At 45.1% G+C, this 18,803-nt stretch overlaps 1 protein-coding gene across 1 annotated transcript in view; it reads right to left on the reverse strand.

Annotated features, from left to right (window-relative positions):
• Positions 1–18,803, reverse strand: part of LOC146061508 (bifunctional heparan sulfate N-deacetylase/N-sulfotransferase 3-like) — a 239,877-nt gene that overhangs the window by 28,328 nt on the left and 192,746 nt on the right. Inside the window, exon 10 of the mRNA XM_083174470.1 lies at positions 17,205–17,379. Coding sequence (XP_083030596.1) covers positions 17,205–17,379 — 175 coding nt within the window. The remainder of the gene's footprint in view (positions 1–17,204; positions 17,380–18,803) is intronic.

Consider the following 18,803-nt stretch of genomic DNA (forward strand, 5'->3'; position numbering starts at 1 on the left):
TTCCGGATCCTCTTATTCTTCAAGACCCCAGCCTGCCGTCCTATGCTATTTGAACTGTCATTATTCAAATGAACTTTCTTCTTCTAAAGTGCCTTGCTGGCTCAAGTATTTGTTTATCACTAACTGCCACTTTAAGAAAGTATTCAAGTGTGTATTGTTCCCATTTATGAATTCTATTATTAAACCTGCACGATTTAATCCTTCATCCTCTGGTCCGTCTCCAGTTGCTACACACCACACGACTTCATCCAGCCCTTCAGTTGTGACAGTTTGCACTGACCAGATGGAGTCGGGTGAAGTACAGGCTTCCATGACGGACGTCTTTCAAGGTATCGTGGCTCGTCTTGAACAAGTGGAAACTACCCAACGCCAAGTGGCTCAATTTCTTCAGGCCTTGTCCCCGCCCCAGGCGGCTCCCTCAGTGTCGGTGGCTCCAGCACCAGAGATTCCAGTTCCTGTTTCCACACCAGGATCCGTAGTTCCTCATCACATGCAACTCCCTACTCCCAGCAAGTATGATGGTTCGCCAAAGGCATGCCGTGGGTTCCTGAACCAATGTGATGTCCACTTCACCTTGCAGTCATCTCACTTCCCAACCTCCAAGGCAAAGGTGGCCTATATTGTGTCTCTCCTGGCAGGGTCAGCTCTGGACTGGGTGTCCCCTCTCTGGGAACGCTCTGACCCCCTGCTCAATGACTATGAAGCTTTTATTATCTCTTTTCGTCGCATCTTCGATGACCCTGGCAGAGTGTCCTCTGCCGCTACTGAAATCCTGAGGATTCGCCAGGGTAGCCGATCGGTGGGACAGTATGTTGTGCAGTTCCAGACCCTGGCCTCAGAATTAAAATGGAACGAAGAGGCTCTCCTCTCCGCCTTCTGGAATGGGCTGGCAGGTCGTATCAAGGATGAATTAGCTACTCGTGACTTCCCGGCTACCTTGGTCGAGCTCATCTCTCTGTGCAACAAAGTAGATCTACGGATGCAGGAACGCCAACTAGAGAGAAATCGCTCTGATCGCCTTCGCCCTCGCTTCACTCCAAATGCTGTTCCCGTTCCTAGACCAAGTCCTTCCACAACTACACCACCTGATGAACCTATGCAGATCAATCGTTCTCGGCTCTCACTGGAAGAAAAGTCCCGTAGACGACGGGAGAATCTCTGCATGTACTGCGGGTCTTCTGCCCATTTGCTGTCCTCCTGTCCATTGCGTCCGGGAAACGTCCGCTCCTAACCTCCCCGAGGGAGGCCCGGTTAGGAGTTTTGCTTTCATCTCCCTCCTCAACTGTTTCCACCATTCCAATTACCATTGTGTGCCCTCAAGGGGAAAATAAAGTCCAGGCCCTATTGGATTCCGGAGCGGCAGGAAACTTTCTTTCTTCATCTTTCGTCTTTCAACACTCCCTGGCAGTACAACCCTTGACCCATCCCCTGGTTCTCACTGCAGTGGATGGGAGTCGTATCTGTAGTGGGCAAATCACCCTTCAAACCAATCCAGTGACAGTGCTAGTGGGTGCTCTACATCAAGAGACTCTAGAGTTCTTAGTTCTTCCTCAGTCATCACACCAGGTGGTCCTGGGTCTACCATGGCTCGCTAAACACAATCCTCATATTGATTGGACCAGCATGGAGATCAAGGCCTGGGGTACGAACTGTTTAACCACTTGCATGACTCGTATCATTCCACTCAATCAAATGAATCCTCAAGAAGAGGGAGGTTCCAGTCTTCCGTCTTCACCAGCGTCACCCTTGTCTATACCCCCACCATACCATTCTTTTTCTGATGTCTTCAGCAAGGGAGGTGCCGATTCTCTGCCCCCTCATCGTCCTTGGGACTGTCCGATAGAGTTGGTACCCGGGAAATTTCCACCACGGGGTCGTATCTACCCCTTATCTCTACCCGAGACCAAGGCTATGTCTGACTACATTCGTGAAAACTTGAATAAAGGCTTCATTCGTCCATCCACCTCGCCAGCCGGAGCGGGGTTTTTCTTCGTTAAAAAAAAAGATGGGACTCTCCGGCCATGTATCGACTATAGGGGTCTCAACGATATCACAATCAAGAACCGCTACCCATTACCCCTCATCACCGAACTCTTCGATAAGATCAGAGGGGCGTCTATTTTTACCAAACTGGATCTGAGAGGGGCGTACAACTTGATCCGAATCCGTTCCGGTGACGAGTGGAAGACGGCTTTCAACACCCGGGATGGCCACTACGAATACCTGGTGATGCCATTTGGCCTTTGCAATGCCCCGGCCGTCTTCCAACAGTTTGTAAACGACATATTTCGGGACTTACTGTATCATTCCGTCGTGGTGTATCTCGATGATATCCTCATATTCTCTCCTAACCTTCATCTCCATCGTCAAACTGTATCTGAAGTCCTGCGCCGTCTACGCCAAAATCAATTGTTCTGCAAGCTAGACAAATGCGTCTTCGAGGTCACTTCCATTCCATTTCTTGGCCACATCCTCACCAGCACTGGGATAGAGATGGACCCAGAGAAAGTAAGAGCCATCCAAGACTGGACAGCGCCTACCACGCTCAAAGGTATCCAGAGGTTCCTGGGTTTCTCAAATTATTATCGTCGCTTCATCCGGGACTTCTCCACCCTTGCTGCACCCCTTACAGCTCTAACACGCAAGGGAGTAGATCCAAGTCAGTGGCCACCCGAAGCCTCGTTAGCTTTCCAACAACTAAAGAATGCATTCGTCTCTGCTCCAATTCTTCTTCAGCCGAACCTCGACAAACCCTTCATTATCGAGGTGGACGCATCCTCAGAGGGAGTCGGGGCAATCTTGTCACAGAAAGGGGAGGACCAGGAACTTCACCCCTGTGCTTTCTACTCTAAGAAGTTTCTTCCAGCGGAGAAAAATTACCCCATTGGGGAGCAAGAGTTACTAGCTGTCAAGTTAGCGTTGGAGGAGTGGCGGTACCTCCTGGAGGGGGCACGACATAAGATCACGGTATACTCTGACCATAAGAATCTCTCATTTCTCAAGCATGCCCAATGTCTTACTGCTCGTCAAGCCCGCTGGGCCATGTTCTTCGAACGATTCGATTTCCAGATCAGATTCAGACCCGGGTCGATGAATGCCAAGGCCGATGCCCTTTCACGCTCCTTCGAGACTCCGGCCGACCTAGAGACTCCTCCTCGACCAATCCTCGACCCTCTGGTTTTTGCTCAAGTTACGGTCCAACCTTCACCTCCTCCGGGCAAAACCTTTGTTCCCCTCAATCTTCGCAAAAGAGTGCTGTCCTGGGCACACGCTTCCCGTTTTGCAGGACATACTGGTGCACAGAAGACCCTAATGTTCCTGTTACGTTCATATTGGTGGCCCACCATTCGTCAAGATGTAACCAGCTTCGTCGCTTCCTGTGTAAAGTGCGCCCAGCATAAGTCCTCCAGAACATCTCCTGCCGGTCCTCTTCTACCTCTAGCCATTCCTACAGAACCATGGTCCCACTTGTCTATGGACTTTATCTGTGAACTTCCTCCCTCCAAAGGGCATACGGTAATCTGGGTGGTGGTTGACCGGTTCTCAAAAATGGCGCACTTCTTCCCATTGAAAGGTCTTCCATCCGCTCCAGTTCTGGCTCAGCTCTTCATCTCCACAATCTTCAAACTTCATGGGTTGCCCAAAGAGATTATATCTGACCGTGGAGTGCAATTCGTTGCGAAGTTTTGGAGGGCTCTCTGTTCCGCTGTACAAGTCAAACTCAAGTTCTCCACTGCATTCCACCCACAAACCAACGGGCAGACGGAACGGGTCAACCAAGACTTGGAAGCCTTCATTCGTTTATTCATCTCTTCTTCTCAAGACGACTGGGTGGATCTTCTGCCTTGGGCGGAATATGCGCACAATAATTCTTATCATTCATCCTCCGGCACCACTCCCTTTTTTACTGTTTTTGGCAAACATCCCCGATCTCCAGATTTCTCAGACTTATCTTCATCCGATGTTCCTGCAGCTGCTGCTTCTTTACAACGGTTTGCGAAAATCTGGTCAGATGTTCATACCGCTCTCCTCAAAGCATCCGCTCGATACAAAAGGATGGCGGAAGGTTGGAGATCGAGTGTGGCTGTCTACCCGCCACATACGCCTTCGGTTACCATCCATGAAGCTGGCTCCCCGATTCATCGGACCGTTCCCAATCACGCAAGTTATTAATCCTGTTGCATACAGACTACAGCTTCCTTCTTCCCTGAAGATCTCAAATTCTTTTCATGTGTCTCTTCTAAAGCCCTTGAGATTGAACTTATATCAAAAGAAGGTGCCCAAACCGCCCAAGATTGGTTCTGAAAGAGAGACTGAGTTCGAAGTGAGACGCATCATCGACTCACGTTGTCGCAATGCCCATCTGCAGTATCTGGTGGAGTGGCTTGGATTCGGTCCTGAGGAGAACTCCTGGGTTGATGCGGCAGATCTCCATGCTCCCCGTCTGGTGAGGCAATTCTTTCAAAGGAACCCACATAAGGTGCGTAGGTGTCCTGGGGTCACCCAGAAAAGGGGGGGTACTGTCACACTCAGCCGCGGTGGTGCGCGGCGGGCATATTACTCACCCGTCCGCGCCCGCCGTCGGCTAGCGTGTAGTGGTCTCCGGGTCAGCGGCAACGGGCAGCGACAGTCTAGTGGGCAGCAGGCAGCGTGGGACGCCGACAGGTGTAGCAGTGTGTGCTGTAATGGTGCCGGGAGGCCGGTGCCGCCATCTTGGTTAAGGGCAAAATAGCAGATTGGCCCAGGTCTGAGGTTTCCTCCCATACTGACCTGACAGCCAATGGCAGCCGCCCTCTTGGGATATAGGGGATCTGCCTAGGGCTGTTCAGCGTCAGTGCAAAGAGTCTCCAGAGGCGTTCACAGCTCCCAGCTGACTCCGGCTCTCTGACTCACCTCTCCTGACCTTGGTGCCTTGCTCGTGCTCTGTGTTGGTCTAGGTTACTGCTTAACCCCATCGCTGCCAGTTCTCTCCACAGTCTGGTCTCTGCCTGTATCCCTGAGCTTCCTGGCCTAGCCCTTCAAGTCTCCTGCTTCCAAGCAATTCTTCAATCTTCATTCATCATTCATCTTCTTCCAGTCTTCAAGGATCCTTCATTTACCATCAAGTACATTCTCTTTCCGGATCCTCTTATTCTTCAAGACCCCAGCCTGCCGTCCTATGCTATTTGAACTGTCATTATTCAAATGAACTTTCTTCTTCTAAAGTGCCTTGCTGGCTCAAGTATTGTTTATCACTAACTGCCACTTTAAGAAAGTATTCAAGTGTGTATTGTTCCCATTTATGAATTCTATTATTAAACCTGCACGATTTAATCCTTCATCCTCTGGTCCGTCTCCAGTTGCTACACACCACACGACTTCATCCAGCCCTTCAGTTGTGACAATTCCCGGGTAAATCCCTGCATTTTCTGTTGTGAAAGGGGTATTATTTCAAACAGCCGTGACCTGCAGTGCTCTGAATACAGCCGGGCAGCCCCCTGCTCTCTGCCCAGCTTTCAATGACTGTCACCCCTGCAGCTTCCGTTCCAATTCTTCTCCCCGCTTTCACCTCAGCCCACCCCCCCTTTAATCATGTGGTGCCGGCGCCCAGCGTGCTCCCCCGACATCACGCACAACAACAGCGAGCACAATAATTCAAATGTCCACTCGGCTAGAGGGGACACTAGGAGGGGAGTGGGAGTGTGCTCTGCGCTGTGCTCTGCTCCTCTCCCCATAGAAGCAGCTGCACTGCTCTCCATCTCTCCCTGCAGCAGCAGTGAAGGCTCATATAAAAATTTACATTAAGTGGCACTTTTGGGGGCATTGTTTAAGGGACGCTACAAGTGGCGGTATGTGGGGGCATTACGCATAATGTGTGGCTTAATGTGTAAGGGGCATTACGGTGTGCAGCATCATGTCTAAGGGGCATTATGTGTGCAGCATCATGTGTAAGGGGCATTATGTGTGCAGCATCATGTGTAAGGGACATTATGTGTGCAGCATCATGTGTAAGGGACATTATGTGTGCAGCATCATGTGTAATGGGTACTATGGTGCGCGGCATCATGTGTAATGGGTACTATGGTGTGCGGCATCATGTGTAATGGGTACTATGGTGTGCGGCATCATGTGTAATGGGTACTATGGTGTGCGGCATCATGTGTAATGAGCATCATGTGCAATGAGCACGCCGGTAAGCAGCACTTATGTGGCAAATATGTAATGGGCATTACGGTTTGTTATATAGAATGTAATGGGCATCATGATGTGTGGCACAATGTGTAATGGGCATTATGGTGTGTGGCCTTATGTGTAATTGGCATTACGGCGTGTGGCTTTATGTGTAATGGGTATTACGGAGTTTGCTAAAACGTGTAATGGGCATTACTGTGTATGGTCTAAAGTGTAATACCACACCCCTTTTTGTGATGCCACGCCTCCTTCACATGTGACCAAGCCCCCTTTTTGCTGCGCGGCTACGCCGCGCAAAGGTCCCCCTGCTGTTATGTGTGGATCTGGGACCACCATTACCATAATTCTAGATTCGCCTATGGCGCCCACTATGCTATTTGCTTAGTTTTTCGTGCCTGCTTGCCATGCTTCGGGCTCGGTGGCTTGCTGCGCTCGCCACACTATATAAAACCAACTCCATGCTGACATGGATAGTGAGCATACTAACTATAGTGGGCGCCCAACTAACATATAAGTACCAACTGGAGTACCCAGAAGAAACCCATGCAAGTATGGGGAAGTGTAGGAAGAGTGCCCGACTCCTGCTAGAGAAGTTGTTTTATGTGACAGTTATCTAGAAAACACCTGCTGCTCCAAGGCTGCAAATGCTAATTCCATGGGTGCATATTACTACTTGTGCCAACTGGCCAACATATATTAGGAAAAATTGCTATTTGTCAGTGGAGGTATGAACATGATCTGGAAAGAATCAGGCTTCAATCAAGAGCTGAATATGGTGATACCAGAATGTATTTGGGTCACTGAAATGGACAGGGCCCAGTATGTTGACTGCAATGGGATCTGAAAGTCCAAGCTCAGCTTGTTGACTTTAAAAAAGTCCTCAAGAAGGTTAAACGGTACTTGTTTCCTAGCACGGCCACAATCGGGAGTGGTCGCGGCTCTAATTTAGTGCACTTTAAGGGCCGCGATCACCCCCGACGGACGCGATTCTCTTGATTTTTTCTAATCCTGTGTATCGTGTACCATGCTTCAATTACCGCGACACGACCGACGCGATAATTGAAGATTTTCCGGAAATCGGGTGGATTACCAGATATCGGTCCCATCGGGAGCACTAAATGACAGCATTTATTGTCCCCGACGCGACCGACGCGATAATTGAAGAATTCAACGATATCGGGTGTTTTACCATATATCGGTCCCATCGGGAGCACTAAATGTCAGTATTCAATGCCCCCGACGCGACCGACGCGATTTTTTTTATTAAAAGCACCCATTTTATGGTTTTACATGGCTGCTTGCAATAGAACCCCACATTTACACCCACAATTACAAGTTGCACCCTATTTTTAACTACACCTCAACTATCGGTCCCATCGGGAGCACTGAATGTCAGTATTCAATGCCCCTGACGCAAGCGACGAAATGTTTTTTATTGCAAGCACCCATTTTATGGTTTTACATGCCTGCTTCCAATTGAAACCCACATTTACACCCACAATTACAGTTTACACCCTATTTATAACTACACCTGAACTATCGGTCCCATCGGGAGCACTGAATGTCAGTATTCAATGCCCCTGACGCGAGCGACGAAATTTTTTTTAGTGCAAGCACCCATTTACAATTTACACCCTATTTATAACTACACCTGAACTATCGTTCCCATCGGGAGCACTGAATGTCATTATTCAATGGCCCTGATGCGAGCGACGCAATATTTTCTATTGCAAGCACCCATCTCATGGTTTCACATGGCTGCTTCAAATTTAACCACACATTTACACCCGAAATAATAAATAACACGACACATGATAATAGATTTCAACACTTTTATTGAAAAGTTTTTTTTTTTTTACGTTTATTTTGTTTAAACGTATTGAAAATTTTTTTTTTTTTTTCCTTTATTTTTTTTGTTACGGAAACATATTTTAGAACATTACATACAAAAGAATCAATAAATAAAAATATTATGTTTTTTGTCTTTTTTATTTTTTGTTTTTTTTTGTCTTTTTTTAATTTTTTAATTTTTAACAATATAAATGTCATTTTTGTTATATTTTTTGTCATTTTACTTTTTGTTATTTTTTTTTCTTTTTTAACAATATGAATGTCATTTTTTTTTGTTTTTCACAATTTTTTACAGTTGACACACACAAAATACAAACTCAGAAGAAGTTGATCGATCAGTACAAAGAGAATAGATGCCTGGCTATCACAACCAGGCAAATTGAAATGAGGCGTGGGAAGATCACGGCACACTACAAAACAGTGCCCACTAATGCAAACAATCACATGAATCCGAAAGAAGTTACAAATATGCAGAACAGTGGTTAGTGAAGGAGCAAAACTAGTACAGCCATCGCAAAATTCAGGAAGACCGCACTGCAACGTTCACCAACCAAAATTGTAGTACATGACTAAAAACTCATTATTGTAGAGTACTCAGAAAGGAAGAGAAACAAGAACATTGCTGCCAAATTATAAATTAAAAGTCAAATTAGCCAAATTAATAATTTAAATAACGCTCTTCGCCTGGGGTGGAGGGCTGCACATTCCGCAATGCGGAGTACACAGCACCAGGCAAAGTCGAGGGATCAGTGGGAGGTGGCATAGGGGGTCCCGGCGCATAGTAAGGGGCAGGCGGAGGAGCAACCGGCGCACTGAACATGGGGGGGTGATGTGGGTGTGGGCGTGGTGGCTGTCTGTGCACATTGCGGCATGACGTTCCGTTGCAGTCAGCACAGATATCATCCTCTGCTGCCTGCAACATCAGGCCATACAGCACACGCTTAAAGTGGTGTTGTGTTGATCCCTTCCACTTTCGCATTTCTGCGCACACATGATTCGTAAACATTTTGCAGTCATCTGGGGGATTGTTTACTGCTTCCTCCTTGTATGGGCAGCAATATTCCTGGCCGGTAGCAGCAGGTCTTGTCGCCCGTCTCCTTCTACGCCTCCTGGGGGGAGCTGATGAGGTGCTCGCCACCACAGGAGGCGCCACCTCCGACAACGACTCACCCTGCTGCGACGACTCAGAGGGAACTGCTACGTCAGCACTCTCCTGTGCACTGGATGAAGAGTCTTCATCCGTAGCAGCTCCCTCTGCTTCCCTCCTTCCTTGCTCCTCCACAATAAAGAGCATACGGTCGTAGTACCACAACTTTGGCTGGTACACATCTGCAGGGTCAGTTCCTGAAGATCGCGACTGCTGGACCCGATTGTGCTCCTTCACCAGCACTGTCCGCATATTAGTGAACTTCTTTCGGACCCACGTGACGTCTGCATTAGGGACACGTCTCATAGCGTAGGCCGAGATCTTCCCAAAGGCCTCATTCCTCTTTGCCTGGTTGTGAAAATCTATGTGATCTTGTCGCCACAGACATCTATTCTCTTTGTAGAGATCGATCAACTTCTTCATGAGGTTTTTATCAACCTGACGGGCCATTCTGTAAAAAAAAAAAAACAATTAGGTTTACACTATTAAAATGAACGCACTGCACTGTTATTCATTAACACACTACAAAAAAACCACTAAGATTTACCTCAGTCAGTAGCAGGTGTAAAAAAAAAAGAGTTTTAAACTAATTCCCTTAAAGGGCCAAAAAATCACAATCAAACTGAAATAGAATCCGCAAAAAAAAAAAAACTTTTATCTGAGATATTGATAGCATATGATATAATAAATGCAATTTACACCACATTTGACAACAGAAGTAATTATATATTTGTGTCCCTCCACTATACACACGCACCCGAAGCGTTGCAAGCGCAGTGAGCCCCGCGAGGGGAAGCAAATACCTTCACAGGTAAGCGCGTCCCCTCGCGGGCTTCACAGGTGTCCGTGGTGATGTGGACACCTGTGAAGCCCGCGAAGGGACGCGCTTACCTGTGAAGGTATCCGCGTCCCCTCGCGGGGCTCGCTGCGCTCGCCACGCTTCGGGCTCGGTGGCTCGCTGCGCTCGCCACACTATTATATTCTCAACTCCACGCCGACGTGGATAGTAGGGCATGAAAAGGTCGGAGGACGCGTACCGCCGCCGCTCGCCACGCTTCGGGTTCACGTGGATAGTGGGGGTGGTGTTAACAATTGTGGGGGCCATTTCACACTTCGATTACCAACCACTTTACATGCACATTACTATAAAGTAGACACAGCATACTGCCTGCTGCACCATTTCAATAACAAGCACAACACACCTCAAACTGCTCTATTTAACAAATATGTACCAAGAAATCATTACAGTCTATGTCACCATGCATTACTATCAGAAACAACAGGACTATTCTGTATGTATTATAACACACAGTACATCATTTCCAGGCACATGATATTCTCTGCACATAAACCTGTGTTATCCATATTATCATTATTGCCATGACACTAAAGTCATACACTTCATAAACTACTGCACATAAACACTTTCTAGCTATTTAGATAAGCACTACCCCTTGAACATAAGCATTATCCACTCTATACAGCCAATGATAACCCCCTAATCCTCAAAAAAATGATATATGAAGGACACATGTATAACCACAGTAAGCGCCCCTACCCCTCCAAATCCCCCCCCCCCACCCCACCCCCACCCTCCTAAGCCTGTATATATTCTTCACAAACCCAAAGGCCCACCTATGCTCAGTAATTCTCTAAATCTACTTACTGTTTTGTGCAGGGGCAGGGAGACAGACACAGCTGCTGCGTATTGCTGACTGATTACCATCAAAATGGCTGCTGATGTCCTTCCCCAGAGTGCTTTTGGCGCGTTTTTTCCGGCAGGCAGAAATATCGCGTCGGTCGGGCGGTGATGTTACGCTCACGACAATGCATAAGACCGACCGACGCGATATTTCTTTGTATATTGACGGTGTAGCGCGTAATACGGGGAGTTACTTCGCAATTGATCGGTCGCGTCGGTCGGAGCCATTGTAAAATGCTCCCGACGCGACGGACATGTTAAGAACAGTATTAAGCACTGTATAGTGCTTATACTGATCGGTCGCGTCGGTCGGAGCCATTGTAAAATGCTCCCGACGCGACGGACATGTTAAGAACAGTATTAAGCACTGTATAGTGCTTAAACTGATCGGTTGCGTCGGTCGGAGCCATTGTAAAATGCTCCCGACGCGACGGACATGTTAAGAACAGTATTAAGCACTGTATAGTGCTTATACTGATCGATCGCGTCGGTCGGAGTCGTTGTAAAACGGCCCCGACGCGACGGACATGTTAAGATCAGTATTAAGCACTATATAGTGCTTAATCAAGTACATGTCACGTCGGTCGGCAGCATTGAGCTGTTAAGCTCACAGTACATTGCGGCCGACGCGATATGCTTTTAAACATGTCAACATGTGTATCATGTCGACATGTCGACTAAACATGTCAACTTCAAGTTGATCATGCTTAGTATGCTTAAAAAAAGTGGTTCTCTGTGTCCAAACCATGGTGAGGGCCCCAAGCCCCAGAAGCCTATGAAAATTATAATGTTAATAACCCACACACGCTTCTTGGGGTTTGCTGCGCTTACCACGATTTTGACTTAGTGCTCCACTACACTCACCGCACTCCAAAAATTATTTGGATAGTGGTGGTGTGACTCCATAGCATTCATCCATCACAAATCATTCACCTGAGACAAGAAACACAAGTGTTTTAAAAGCATTTTTGAAAATTTACTTTTCAAATGAAAATAGAAAAACTGTATATAATCAATGGCAAACAAAACATATGACATGTGCATTAATGGGGGAAACAGAAATGGGGTTAAATCTCAAGAGTCCTTGGGCAATAAAGTCAGGGCAATTAGTATGCGGGCAAAAGGGTTCTCTTGTCCCAGGCTCTTCCGCCACATGAATTCTTCAAGATAGCTCTGGAGCATATGCCTGGCGGTGCCCCTGTGGCGTTTATTCCGCCACTTACATGCCCCCCACATCCGTTCAACATTCTGGGTATGAACCCCTGTTGTAGGGTCTACAAAGTTATAACGGTGATTCACCTGGGCATGTTCATATCCTGCAGCATTCAGCTGGGCCGTACTGTAGGCTCTCCAGCAATCAGTGTACACATGAGAGCCCGGCTCCACAAACTGCAGGATAGCTTCCATGAGGGTGTTGGCGTCCCGAGTGGCAACCTTGGTGGCGAAACATTGGCCAGTTTCTCTGCATATGCCACCAAAGACCCATTGCTGAGGCAAAACTCGGCCAACATTTGCCTGCCTTTTGACGAAGAGGGTCTCATCCACCTCGACAATCATGCCGGGACCTCCAATCCGGCGCTGCGGCTGCGCCATGAGGTCCAGCAGGCAGGCCTCCCTCATGTACTTATTGTACAGGACAGCCGTCTTCTTAGAGAGGGACAAATTCTTCTCACAGTAGTCAATGCTGGTATATTCCTCCACCCAGGAAAATATGAAGCGGACCAGCGTTAAGAAAGGCAAACGACATCCAGGAAAGAACAGTCCTGCTCTCAGACTCCTCTTCAAACGGCAGTCCCTCACGTTACAGCGCCACATGGTCTCCTTCAAATTCAGCCACATCGGATGACCATTGTCGCACGTAGCCTCTGATGGCAGCAGATGATGGCGCTGCAGAAACGCCACTGCCTCCTCCTCACTTGTAGGCAGTGAGAACATATTCACCTCAGCCATCTCAGAGGTCTTGAAATCACCCACAGAGCACTCCACAGCAGACCAATCCACAGCTCAGGACTAAAGATCAGCACGGCTCAGGGTCAGAATCAGCAGAAATCAATCAGAAATCAATCGCAGAATAATCAGGATCAGCAATAATCCACTCGATGAACAGCAATCCGCAGCACAAGGCTCAGGATCAACAGCAAATGGTATTCAAAGCACAAGATCAATCAGGGAGATATCACCAGCAAAGGATCAATCGTCCAAGAAATCACCAGCAACTGAATACACGTCTCACTCCTACCGAGACAAACCCACAAAGGCAGTAGGGGAAAAAATAACAGAAGGGGCTGTCAAAGTAAGGGGCCGGACTATCACAGTAAATATTGACATTGACGCTGTAACTGAGCAGATTACAGAGGGAAGATTTCATATTGACATAGAAACAAACATTCCAACACATTAAAACATATGTTACTAGGTAGATTTTATAGGGGTTTGGACTATATAGATTAATTGGGCCTATTAAAAAGGGCCTAAACAGCGGGAAAATCGTTGGGCCAATGGGACAGCTGAAAATCGTGTGCATCGTGAGCATCGGGGGGTTTTCCTTAAACATGCGACGCGACCGACGCGATTTAATACAAAGATCGTGAGAAAATAAGTAGATCGGTAGTATCGCGTCGGTCGGGGGTACACAATTGAAAGGGCCCCGACTCAATCAACAAGATGCCGATATGAATACCGACGCGAAAAAAAAACATCGTGAGTACATAACTATATCGGGGGTATCTTATCGGTCGGGAGCATCGTTACCATACCAAAAAACCACCGATGCGACGCGATGCTCAAGACTCTCAAGATTGATATCGGTGTGGCCGTGCTAGGAAACAAGTACCGGTTAAACTCTGCACAGATGACAGAGATCCTGGCAATAGAGAATTAGATATGGAGTTTGGATAAGGAACTAGAAAAGTGAATGCTGCAGTCCAGCCTACAGTTGCTTGAAGACCTGGCCACTGTAATGGAGAGATATGATGCTTTGCAGCAGGTGTCTTTCCTGACATTGAGTCAACAAAAGCCTGCATTAAAGAAGATTGGGGCTAGGACATGTGCATAATATACTGGGAACAAAGAGGTAGTAAAAGCTTCGTAAGCTCCAGACAGCTAGGAAGGTGTTGAACTCGGCCATTTGTTGATGCAGTGTTCTATACTACAGGAGCTTATGGACTAGTCACTGAATTTGGCTTAACATAGATTCCTGAGCTGCTGTACAAAGAGTCCATCTGCTTGGAAGTCAGATCTGTTTCTGATGAATGTCCTTGTGGAGACCAAATAGTCCTAGCTCTAATAGACTCTGGAATTAACTCAACTTTGGCCTCAGGCTCAGTTGTGGCAAAATCTAAAGGCAATAGGTTGCTGAAAGTAAAGGTTTTTTGTATGAATGGACAATAAATTAACTTTACTTCCTGTCACCACTGTAGTTGTGACCATCATTCAAAAATCACCTCTCTGCTAATTCTTGCCAAAGACTACCCCTATTTAAAGGAATTCTCTAAAAATATTTCTGCTTGGACAGGTCAGCAAATTGAAGCACATCAAAAGTCACATCTTGAAAGACCTGCTTGAGAGCCATGAGGTTTTATACACCAAACTGACATCATTACCCTTCTTGAATGTGGTCTATGGGATCACCACAATGTCTTTCTGGAAGCTTCAGTGTGTTAAGTATCAAGCAAACAGCATCAGTTAATGAACCATCTCCCAGCATCTTTGACAGGTGAAGTCAAGGATAAAGATTCCCCAGCATCTGCTGCGGTTTGGGCAGGATTACCATTGCGATTTTCCATTGAAAGTCTTTAGACATAACATAAGGCATAACGAATGATATGGCCCAAAGTAAAAGAGACTGTGACAACCTTTACTGTATTAATCATTTGCCATATGGGAACTGCTGGATGCTTCCAAAGGCTTTAGCCCATTTGAGTTATTCTATGGTAGACAAAGGTTGGTATCAAGGTTACCCCTACAGACAAATGGAAACAGCAGTCTTAAAGAACCTAATGCAATCCAATCCATTCTAATTGTGTCTCATCTTTATGAGAGGGTGAGAAACAATAGTACAACAACATGGACAAGGTACAGGTATGTCAAACAAGGAAATAGAACTGCTGAAGCTGAAGTTTGATTGTTCTCTTTTCATTAAATGTGTGATCCCTACTTTGTGCCACTAGTGGGGGTGATATGTGGAAATGGTGCTCACCTGGATTTCTAGTGTTACAGTATGTGACAGGATGTGAAATGTGGATTAAGCTGATTACACACCTTAGCATTGTGCAAAGCCAGTGAGGTGGTGATGTAATGTAATGACATATAGCATTGCCATATACACTGCATGATGCACTGTGCAAATATGCAGTACACCATTACATTGTTCATGTAACTACACTGCATTGTATGCTGCATTGTTCCATCTGCTATACAGTCCATTGATAAGGTTTGACAACCCAATTAATCAAAAGTATTGAATTTGGGGGTACACACAATATGACGGTCATTGCCATCCACCTCAGGTCGCAAGATTGTCTAAAATATTGTATAGTGTGAACCCAGATTTAGAGATACAATTACTAAGCTAGTGGTTAGGTGGAGCTTGTTGCACTGTGGCAGTTAGTGTCCATGGTATAGTTAGCTGGTCTATGTCTTCTAACAGACATACACTTCTCCTGAGGAAGCCGCTGATCGTTTTAGGCGGAGAAACGCGTTGAGGGGACCACCAGGCTGCTATTGTACCCAGCAGATTGAAAATCATCTCGGATATGACCGCAGTGTGGGCGGTCTGAGAATTTCATCACTGATGTCACAAGCCACAATACCCCTGGATTACAATTAAGTATAAACCACATCTAATGTGCACATGTGTGGGGACTTGAACTCTCACTTATCCTAAAACCTACTAACTGGCTCAAAGTTGGAGCATATAAACTATGCAATTGCAAACCTAATAATTACTAACCAGTTCTAACCTTGATAAGGAGATTGCATGTTTTATGTGTGTATGTCTTGTGTGTATTATTAATTGTATTATTGCATTTTACTGTGAACACTTTTATTAAATATTTCTTATATTCAGTACAGCGCTGTACCTATTCCTTTTTCTGGTTCTCTACTACTACTAGGGGTTTATGGTAATCCCCCTATTGGCACAGCAGCAGCACTGAATAGCAATCAGCGCTCAGTATCATCCTGTGGAGTTTTTTCTAACAGACATGACCACTGGAATTTTTGATGTTTTGCTGTTAACGCTGAACAAATTTGCTGTCTGATTTGCCATCCTGCACTTGAAGGCATATTTCTGAAAATTATTTTGACAAAAAGTGTGTGCAAAAAGGGTATTTTCATACGCTTTTTACATTATTTTAGTATCACTTGAATTAATTAAACGGTTTCGGAGCAGTTTTCATAAAAAAAAAATATTTCTAGCACTTTAAATCACATATTTTAATTAAGCAGATCCCATTTCCCATTCTTGAAATTTCTAAAAGGAAGGGTGATAACAACGCTATCTGGAGATGGCTTTGAGCATGGTTATCCTCCTCCAGGTACCCCGTTCAAGGCTGACCAGCCACGGTACTCATGTTTCGGCCGGGGGACCTTATATAAAAAGTGTCCCCTGGCTGCTGTGGCATGACACCGCAGGCTGTTGGAGCCCGGTGCTGGTTTCAAAATACGGGGACCCCCAGATTTTTTGTCCTCCGTATTTTGGAACCAGGACTGGTCCAAGAGTCCAGGGCTGGTTTTAGAAATACGGGTGGACCCCTATGCTTTTTGTCCCCGTATTTTTGGAACCAGGTCCGGCTCAATGAGCCCGGGGCTGGTTATGCTCAGGAGGGGGGACCTCACGCCGTTTTTTATTTTTATTTTTATAAACACAAATTCGCACATTACCTTAAATTCGCACATTTTCATGCCTAAAAATCGCACATTTTTAGGCCAAATTTCGCACATTATCGCACTTAATCGCACAATTTTCCCCCCGGAATACAGACCTCATTAAATATGCGAATTCGCTGCAAAAAATGCGTTTTTAAAAAGTGCGATAATGGGTGAATATGAAAGTGCGAAAAAATCGCATTCTATTAAATTTCAGCCAGAGTTTTTTTCGTAAGCTATGTTCCTCGTGCAATAATTGATGCATCCTTGCAAATTATTAATTTATCCTAATGCGATATTGGTTGTATGTATCAAAACCCATCAGCATCTGGATGGGGATTGTCATAAATATGCCCATTGGTCTCTACATTCTGAGCTAATATGAAGAACAAATATTCTCATCACATGATTTCCCACCATTTTACTAATTATAGACCTTAGTTTTCTTTCTAGTGCAATTCTCACCTGATACCAGGAATATGCTCGATCTGAAGGGTCAATGAGAATGGTGATAATTTTTGCTTTAGGAATTAAAGCAGCAGCTCTTTTTGGAGCTTCTTCAGAATGAAAATAATTGGCGCTTTTTTCAAACAGGAAATCACTGGTAAGATTTGATGGGACTGGAAAGAAATCCATGTACCTGAAAAATATAGTATAATAATGTAAACTATAGCCATGTTTACACATTAAATCACTTTTATTAGTAGTGAAAGTGCCAGATAGCAATTTATTTTACTGTAATAAAAAATAGTTACAGTAAGAAAAGTAACATTTAGCATTAGCAAGATTTTAAAAAGGGTTAGGGTTAGGGGCACAGGGGAAAGGGATTTGGATCAGCTCAAAAACAATGTCTAGGTTGACAGTCAATAGGCTGACACCAAAAGGTTGACATGCACAAGGTCGACATTGACAAAAGGTCAACACAAAAGAGGTTAATATAGAATAGGTCGACATGAAAAGGTCAACATTAATTTTTGTAAAATTTGATGGTGTCAATGTCAACATCTTCACTCACCATGCTTCAGGCCAGGTGCCTTGCTCCACTTCTGTTGTGCTTGGCACACTTTAACATTTCCATTCGCATAGTCCACATAGATGGTAAAGTGTGAAAAAAGTCCAAAAATGGAAGCAATTGTCTGATATTCATGTTGACTTTTTAATGTGTTGACCCCTATCATGTCAACCGTTTGCTTGTGCAATAATTTTGTCAATGTCGACCTTGTGCAAGTCAACCTTTTGTCAATGTCAACATTGTGGATGTTGATCTTTTGGTGTCTACCGATTGACTGTCGACCTAGACATTGTTTTTCAGACATCTGGATCCTGGGGAAAGGGTAAGCATCCTTACTCAGCTCATGACAACCGGCATCCAATCCGCCGCTAACGTGAATGTATTATGATTTAATTTTCCTTAGAATATAACAGCTACATAATGGAGGTAAGGTATAATAGGGAGACAAGAAGATTGCAACGATTTGAAGTCTCCTTGACATTCAGAGTTGGCAAGTTTTCTATTTGTCCAAAACATTTTTAAAATAATTGTACTGGCAATATCTTACCTATTCTATGCCAGATATGTTTTTTCTTACATTCCACAGTACAAAAGCAATCACTCATACTATACTACAAAACAAAACCTTTAAAAGATATCCATATTTGGAATTGTATAAAATAAACTTTGAATACTGTTTGGATCTCCAGTATTGCAATTTAACTCCACATCTAAAAAGCTGACCGGGGAAAAACAAGTTATTAGATGTCAACTAAGAATAGCTGAGGTAATGATTAAAGTCCTGCTTGTAATTCAGCACAAGCCAGCAGCATCTTGCACTCATTTTACTTCCTATGGTTAGTGAAAGTTAGGTTTTATAGAGGAACAAAGTAATCAATGATCTACAGAAGTAAAATAAATTGACTTAATGGAATAAAGTTCAGACTTGTGAAAGTTGCTGAAAATGACTTATAAAAGAAAGCTATTGTACAATAAATATGGCTGATTTGTGAAGGAATATATACTGTAACATTAGAAAACAAGTATACAGTGATCACTTCCTTGCTATTCAT

Source organism: Crinia signifera, chromosome 1 (assembly GCF_055691185.1).
Source record: "Crinia signifera chromosome 1, ASM5569118v1, whole genome shotgun sequence".
Lineage (NCBI taxonomy): Eukaryota > Metazoa > Chordata > Amphibia > Anura > Myobatrachidae > Crinia > Crinia signifera.